General features: G+C 48.7%; 2 protein-coding genes across 2 annotated transcripts in view; one reads left to right on the plus strand and one right to left on the minus strand.

Moving 5' to 3' along the window:
* Nucleotides 1–1,444, minus strand: part of SYAP1 (synapse associated protein 1) — a 42,837-nt gene extending 41,393 nt beyond the window's left edge. The window contains exon 1 of the mRNA XM_011995550.1: nt 1,152–1,444. Within this exon, the coding sequence (XP_011850940.1) occupies nt 1,152–1,326 (175 nt within the window). The 5' untranslated portion in view covers nt 1,327–1,444. The remainder of the gene's footprint in view (nt 1–1,151) is intronic.
* A 6,607-nt stretch (nt 1,445–8,051) lies between these two features.
* CTPS2 (CTP synthase 2) overlaps nt 8,052–8,630 on the plus strand; it is a 130,411-nt gene continuing 129,832 nt past the window's right edge. Inside the window, exon 1 of the mRNA XM_011995551.1 lies at nt 8,052–8,367. The gene's annotated coding sequence lies outside the window, so the exon portion shown is untranslated. The remainder of the gene's footprint in view (nt 8,368–8,630) is intronic.

An 8,630-nucleotide genomic window follows, 5' to 3' on the forward strand; every position in this document is an offset into this window, starting at 1 on the left:
AGGGCTTAACTCCTCAAAGATGCTTTTTTGTTTTGTTTTGTTTTGTTTTTTGACATGGAGTCTTGCTCTGTCACCCAGGCTGGAGTGCAGTGGTGCGATTTCAGCTCACTGCAACCTCCACCTCCCTGGTTCAAGCGATTCTCCTGCCTCAGCCTCCTGAGTAGCTGGGATTACAGGTGCGCGCCAGGCTATTTTTTGTATTTTTAGTAGAGACGGGGTTACACCATGTTGGCCAGGCTGGTCTCGAACTGCTGACCTCATGATCCGCCCACCTCAGCCTCTCAAAGTGCTGGGATTACAGGCGTGAGCCACCGCACTGGGCCTCAAAGATGCTTCCTCTGATCACTGAAGCCCACTACGGTCTCTCCATAAATGAGAATTACTACAGCATGTGTTTACTTCACGTCTATTATTACTCGTCCCCCAACCCCTGTAGGCTGTAAACTCGGAAAGAGCACGGGCTTTAAAATTAGGCAGATCGAAGTTCAAATTCCATTTCCACCACTCACTATCAGTATAACTTTGGCCCAATAGCTCTGGGCTTGTTCCCCTAACTCACTGGGGGTGTTTAACAGATGAAACGGGATATCTTTCATAAAACATCTAGTACTGCAACTTGCGTAGAGTAGACAGTGGCATTTTCTCTCCCTCAAGGAAAAAGGTCCCACTGTACCTAAAAAGCAGATGGCCAGGGGCAGACATTCAGTAATTGTCAGTTTACTTCAGACAACACATTCTGACCTAAGGGCAAAAAAACATTTTTTCAACCAGTTCAAGCTCGCCAACGATCCCGATCTGGGGGGTGAAGGTGAAAGTTTTCAAATTGAACAAAAAAGATTCCTCGTCAAACCCGAAGACGCTGGGTCACACTGCTTGGCTGCATACCAGATTCCAATGTCTGCAAACTTTGTAGACTTGCCACCAGGAACTTCAGGGACAGGACCTGACTGCTAGACGAAGCTGTGGCCTTGTCCAGATCCTCACCAATCTCTCCCGACCCGGAGAGGACTGACCGACAGACACATCTTCCTCCCCTGCCTCTCACCTCGGCCCCCTCATCCCACAGTCAGTCGGGCCCGCGCGCCCCAGGGTCGTCCCAGAGGAGGAACGCGCCCCTCACCATCCCGGTCCCAGAGCCAGGGGAGACTCACTGCCGAAGTCTTTGGCCTGGTGGAGGAGCTCCTGGTCTCCCGTTTGCTGCAGCTCCTCCTCCGCGGACTCAGCCACCGTCTCGGATGGCTGCTCGGGTGGAGCGTCTGCATTGGGCTGCCCACCGCCTGCCGCCGGCTGCTGCAAGCCCAGCCAACTGCTCAAGCCCCGGAACATCCCGTCCGCGGGGCCGCCGCCGCGGTCCGGATCCCCAGAGACCGGAGCGAGGGCTGGTTGCCTCTGACTCCACTCTGCGCGACTCTCAGGGAGATGTCCGGAAGTCGGAGGAAAACGGGAGTCGCCTGCGGCCCCGCCTCTATGACGACTCCGCCGCGGCTGCATAAGCGTCACTTCCGTCCAAAGGCTCCGCCCCTGGTGACGTCAGTTGTGACAACTGTTTTGTGCGTGTGGATAGGGGACAAAGAGCTTTCCCAGCGTAGCCCCGCCTTGCCTTTTTCCTCATTCGCCGGCTTTGTAGGTGACTGACCTAGTAGGCGTGTAGACGGTGTCTTTGTCGAAGTCCTAGCCAGTCTCATTTTAAGACTACCTCTAAGCAGCTTGGCTGGTGAGTTAGCCTCGCCTTTTCAGGTCCCGCAGGGCTGAGTTCCCGCGGAATTGGACGTCTTTAGCCCCTCCTGAGCCCAACTGAAAACTAACCCAAAGCTGCCAAGCCCAACTAACAGGGAATAAGAGAACAGAATAAGGTGTTAAACAACACAATGGGATGCTGTCAGCAGAATCTAGACTATGAGAAGCCACAGGACAGACAACCTTGTTTCTTCAAATAAATTGCAAGGAAGAGGGGGGTGTGGTGGGGAACCTATAGATTAAAAAAGACTTAAGAGATGTAACCCATGGCCCCTTGTGCATTTTATTAGGACCCTAATTCAGCAAACACATTGAAAAAAATAGTATGATACTTATAAGAACTGGAAATTTGGACACTGGATAGTTGATAAAATGGAGGAATTGTGAAATTAAAAATTTTTAATTGTGGTAAAATACACAAAATTTACCATCTTAATATGATTTACCACCTTAACCATTTCTAAGTGTACAATTCACTACTGTTAAGTACATTCACGTTGTTGTGAAATGAATATTCAGAACTCTTCATCTTGCAATTAAAAGAATGAAAAATAGACCGGGCACGGTGACTCACGCCTGTAATCCCAGCACTTTGGGAGGCCGAGGCGGGCGGATCACAAGGTCGGGAGTTCGAGACCATCCTGCCTAACACGGTGAAACACCATCTCTACTAAAAATGCAAAAAAAATTAGCCGGGCATGGTGGCGGGTGCCTGTAGTCAGCTACTTGGGAAGCTGAGGCAGGAGAATGGCGTGAACCCGGGAGGCGGAGCTTGCAGTGAGCTGAGATCAAGCCATTGCACTCCAGCCTGGGTGACAGAGCGAGACTCCGTCTCACAAAAAAAAGAAAAAAAAAAAAGAATGAAAAATAGAAAGAACTTCATCTTGCAAAACTGAAACTACCTATTAAACAATTCCCCATTCCTGTCCTTGTCATCCCCCTCCTACCTCCATTCTACTTCTTGTCTCTGTGGGTCTGACTAGATACCTTAATATAAGTGGAATCATTCAATATTTGTCTGTGACTGGCTTCTTTCACTTAGCATAATGTCCTCAAGGCTGTGTCAATTTCTTTCTAAGACTGAATAGTATTCCCTTGTATGTATACACCACGTTTTGTTTATCCATCGCGTGTATTGAGATTTTACCAAAGAAATGATACCATATCTGGGCCAGGCGCGGTGGCTCACACCTGTAATCCCAGCGCTTTGGGAGGCCGAGACGGGTGGATCACCTGAGGTTAGGAGCTTGAGACTAGCCCGACCAACATGGTGGAACCCCGTCTCTACTAAAAATACAAAAAGTTAGCCAGGCGTGGTGGCGGGTGCCTGTAATCCCAGCTACTCGGGAGACTGAGGCAGGAGAATCACTTGAACTCAGGAGGCGGAGGTTGCAGTGAGCTGAGATCCTGCTGTTGCACTCCAGCCTGGGCGACAAGAGCAAAACTCCGTAAAAAAAAAAAAAAAAAAAAAAAGAAATGATACCATGTCTGGAATTTGCTTCAAATTAATACAGGATGCGGGTGGGGGGGAATGGGTAGGGATATAGATGAAACAAGCCTGGCCATGGGTTGAAGTTGGGTAATTAAACATTTGTCTTTTCTATATATTTAACTTTTCCCACAATAGCATGTAAAACTGACAAAAAACTAGTGATGTGAGTAAGTACCGCTTCAGAGCAGGGAGTTCATGGACGCATTTCCCAAGCACAGTCTGCAGTCATTAGTTGTGGAAGGACATCCATGATTCCTTGGTCCCCAGCTATTTTGAGAAGAGGAGGATGGTTCCAGTGACCTGAGGGAGTACATGAGGAATTGATTACAACTCTGATTTCCCTGCTGTCCAGTTTTCCAGCCTGACTTATATGTACATTTTATTCAGGTCCAGGATTTTAGATTATCAAGCCCAACCTGTTTTTTCCTTCCCCCAAACAGCTTTATTGAGATTTAAACAATTCACCTGTCTAAAGTGTACAATTCAATGGTATATATTTTTGGTATATTACACTATTAATATTTTAAATTGTAGTGAACATAACTTTTTTTAGTGTACAGTTCAGTGACATTAATGACATTCCAGCCTGTTTTTAGAGTCCAAGTATTGATTCAGCTTTGAAGTCAGGAGATGTCTTAGGATCAATGCCTTTCTAGGCTTTATTAAGTCAGTGAGAACCTGAAAGTGATTGCGACTTTCCAGAATAGGATATTTGCTTCAAGTATGATTGAACAGAGCCTGGAATTTGAGTGAGAAGCCTAGGATGGGCTTCTAATTCCATCATCTAGTAGGTGAATAAACTTGACAATTTTTTTTTTTGTTTGTTTGTTTTTTGTTTTTGGGACAGAGTCTTGCTCTGTCTTGCCCAGGCTAAAGTGCAGTGGCACAATCTCGGCTCACTGTATCCTCTGCCTCCTGGGTTCAAGCGATTCTCCTGCCTCAGCCTCCCAAATAGCTGGAATTACAGGCGCCTGCCATCACACCTGGCTAATGTTGTGTTTTTAGTAGAGACGGGGTTTCACCATGTTGGCCAGGCTGGTCTCGAACTCCTGATCTCAGGTGGTCCACCCACCTCGGCCTCCCAAAGTGCTGGGATTACAGGAGTGAGCCACCGTGACCGGCCTAAACTTGATGTTTTACTTGTCTTTTTGCCCTTCAAGTTTCCTCACTTGCAAAAGAAGTATGGTCCTTCCCATAGCAGAGGTGGGGCCCAGTCCTTTCAGCCTTACTCTGCTTTATCTTAAGGTACACTTAAAATCGTGGTGAACACTGTGGTCACCAAGGGATAGACAGTTTTACAACTGTTCTGAAAGGTAGAATTCTTAAAAATAAGAGATTAGGCTGGGCACAATGGCTCATGCCTATAATCCCAGCACTTTGTGAGGCCAAGGTGGGAGGATTGCTTGAGTCTAGGAGTTTGAGACCAGCCTGGGCAACATAACGAGACCCTGTCTACACAAAAAATAAAAAATGAGCTGGGTGTAGTGGCTTGCACCTGTCGTCTCAGCTACTTGGGAAGCTGAGGCAGGGGGATTGCTTGAGCCTGGGAGCTGGAAGCTGCAGTGAACTGTGATCATGCCACTGTACTCCAACCTGGGTGATAGAGTGAGACCCTGACTCAAAAAATAGAAAAAAAAAAAAAAAAAGATTACAAAAGGAGAACATAAGCAATCAAATTAATGATGGGCTTCATTTTTATTTAAAAAAAATCATCTGGCCAGGCACGGTGGCTCATGCCCATAATACCAGAACTTTGGGAGGCTGAGGCGGGTTGATCACCTGAGGTCAGGAGTTCAAGACCAGCCTGGCCAACATGGTAAAACCCTATCTCTACTAAAAATACAAAAATTAGCCGGGCGTGGTGGTGGACACCTGTAATCCCAGCTACTCAGGAGGCTGAGGCAAGAGAATCACTTGAACCCGGGAGGTGGAGGTTGCAGTGAGCCGAGATCGTGCCATTGCACTCCAGCCTGGGCAACAAGAATGAAACCCCATCTTAAGAAAAAAAAAAGTCATCTTGTGCGGATTTAGCAAAATGTTATGCTGGTGGTGGGCCATGAACTGACACTTGTTGAATGAGGATACACCCTTATCCCACACAATTCAGTCAATCCGCACCCTGTTATCAAATTTGTTTTCCAGCTCGTTATTTTTTCCATTTGAGATTAAAAATACAATAGTTATTATACTGAGCCCTTTGTATATACAGACTATCTTTATCCATTAGCCTCATAAATGAATAGGACGATTAGATCAGGCCTTACATCCTGTGGTGGAGTCTGGCTGTGCATTGATGTCCTGGCTTTGCCACTCATATTAACTAATGTACCCTTGGTCAAGACATTTCACATCTCTGAACCTCAGGTCCCTCATTCTAAAAAGGGGATCATAACAACTGTCCTGGTTGTAAACAGATAATGAAAGATGAAACTGTGGAAGGAAACCTTACATATGTGGCAGGTATTAAGTATTAGCACCCACACCAACCCATTTCACAAATGTTCTTTCCCCTGAGCCTTCTGGAAGACTTGTTTATTCCTCTAGCCTTTTGACAAGGTGGTTCCTTGTCCCTCCCCTGGACCCCCCCAATACCCAGGGAGACCTGGATCTCTCCCAAGGATACCCTGCTGAGTGAAGCCTCTGCTTATTTTCCCAGAAATTGACATCATTGTTCCAAGCTTCTTACTGCTTCCTCCACAATACTGTTCTTTCGTCCTCGGTGGGGAGAAACTCCATTGTGTTTATTTTTTTTGAGATGGAGTTTCGCTCTTGTCGCCCAGGCTGGAGTGCAGTGGCACGATCTTGGCTCACTGCAATCTCCGCCTCCTGGGTTCAAGAGATTCTCCTGCTTTAGCCTCCCAGTAGCTGGGACTACAGGCACATGCCACCACGCCCGGCTAATTTTTTGTATTTTTAGTAGAGACAGGGTTTCACCGTGTTAGCCAGGATGGTCTCAATCTCCTGACCTCGTGATCCACCCGCCTTGGCCTCCTAAAGTGCTGGGATTACAGGCGTGAGCCACCATGCCTGGCCGTGTTTATTTTTTTAAATTAATTGATTTTTTTTTTTTTTTTTTTTGAGACAAGCTCTCACTCTGTCGTCCAGGCTGGAGTGCAGTGGCACGATCATAGCACATTGCAGCCTTGACCTCCTGGGCTCAGGCGATCTTCTCGCTTCAGCCTCCCCTGGGACGCACGCCAGCACAACTGATAATTTTTGTATTTTTTGTAGAGACGGGATTTTGCCATGTTGTCCAGGCAAGTCACCAACTCCTGGACTCAAACTATCTGCCTGCCTCGGCCTCTCAAAGTGCTGGGATTACAGGGGTGTGCCACGGCACCAGGCCTCCATTGTGTCTTGAAAGGCACTGGACATTTATTCTGCAACCTTCTCCCTTTCCTTGTCAGTCATCTATTAGTTTCAGACTCACTACCCACCCTGCAACCCCAATTCTCTAAAGTTCCTTGACCTCGATTGACTCCTCCACCTCCTGCCATCCTTTTGGGACCCTCGATGTCCAACACGCCAGCCTTGTGGGCACTAAACCCAAGGCCAGTGATGCCCATCTCACTTTTCTATTCCATTGTAGCTGCTACACCCCAAAGTGTCTTATTTCCTGGAATATCCATTTGAAGGCCTGAACTCCAGCACCACACTCTGGGGCCAGTTTGCCAGTCATCTCCTCAGAGGCCCTGGCCTTGGAGCCCTTCTCTCATCTGTCTCCCAGTCTATCAGCTCCCCACTGGTTTTATTAATAGTTCCTGTCCTCTAGGACTAGAACTCTGGCCCATCACTGCAATCACAGTCTTTCTGTGTCCTCCACCTCCTCACCCTCTTGTCCTTCTACTCTATGCAAGCGGGAAACTTGGGTTTTATAACTAAGCTATATTTCTGTAGATACCTTGCCGGATTATAGCTGGACACCACTACACAATGATGGTTTCTAAACTCCACTAGGTTTTCAGTGACTCTTGACTAACTTGTCGCTCTAGCATCTCACACTGGTTATGCAACATTTCCACCACTTTCCTAAAATCTTCCATCTCACTTCAGACCCTTCTATTGTCCATGTTAGCTTCCTTCAATGGTTTGCTTCTTGCCTTCACCCGAAAAACCTGCTGTATCCGTTCCCAGCACCAATCATCCTCCAGTGCTTTTTTTTTTTTTTTTTTTTTGAGACAAAGTCTCCTCTGTCGCCCAGGCTGGAGTGCAGTGGCCCGATTGCGGCTCACTGCAACCTCTGCCTCCCGGGTTCAAGCGATTCTGCGATTCTCTCTGCCTCAGCCTTCCGAGTAGGTGGGATTACAGGCAGGTGCCACGACGCCCGGCTAATTTTGCATTTTTAGTAGAGACAGGGTTGTACCACGTTGGCCAGGCCTGGTCTTGAACTCCCGACCTCAGGTAATCTGCCCACCTCGGCCTCCCAAAGTGCTGGGATTACAGGCGCGAGTCACCCGAAGAGTGACTTTTTAGAGTATTTGGGCCGGGTGCAGTGGCTCAAGCCTGTAATCCCAGCACTTTGGGAGGCCAAGGCAGGCGGATCACCTGAGGTCGGGAGTTCGAGACCAGTCTGGCCAACGTGATGTAACCCCGTTTCTACTAAAAATGCAAATTTAGCCAAGCGTGGTGGTGGCGCTCGCCTGTAATCCCAGCTACTCCGGAGGCTGAGGCAGGGAGAATCGCTTGAATCCGGGAGGTGGAGGTTGCAGTGAGCCGAGATCGCGCCATTGCACTCCAGCCTGGGCAAAAAGGGCGAAACTCCGTCTCAAAGAAAAAAAAAAAAAAAGTCACCCTTCCAAGCCTTAATTGCCTTCCCCCCTGCCTGCACCCCCGCAGCTCTTTGCTGCAGAAATATTGTTCTAGGGAACCTTACTGGTTCCAACAGACGGGTGGACCTCCCTCCAGACTGTGAGCTAGTTCCTCAAAGGCAGGCATTCTTTTTTCTTTTCCTTCTCTCCTGAGCGCTCCTGCAGTTCCTGGGGCGTAGTAGGGGATGCACAAACGTTTGTGACCAGTGAAGTTCTTTACAAGGGTAAGATCTGGACGGGAGGACTCGAGCGAGGGTCTCGGCTTGCCAGGAGGCCGGGGCTCTCCGGGAATTGTGGAGTTCACCCGCGCACTCGAAGTGCCTTTGCGAAGTGAGCCACGGGAGGGAGGAGCGGTCCCCGAGCTGGGCGAGGCCTGGGGCCCAGTGCGTCCAGAGAGGAGGGTGACGGGAGCTGCCTGTGCTGGAGGAATCACTTTTTAGGCGCTTGTTTTGGACCATTGCAGAAACCCGGGTGCAAACCCCAAGCTCACCAGCGTGAGTCAGCTGGGCCAGCAGCAGGGAGAGGGGAGGGTGGGCGAGGAGGGCGCCGCGCACCCCAAGGCCCGGGTGGGCGGTGGCAAGATCCTGGGGGCG

The sequence above is a fragment of the Mandrillus leucophaeus genome, unplaced genomic scaffold (assembly GCF_000951045.1).
Source record: "Mandrillus leucophaeus isolate KB7577 unplaced genomic scaffold, Mleu.le_1.0 Scaffold490, whole genome shotgun sequence".
Classification (NCBI taxonomy): domain Eukaryota; kingdom Metazoa; phylum Chordata; class Mammalia; order Primates; family Cercopithecidae; genus Mandrillus; species Mandrillus leucophaeus.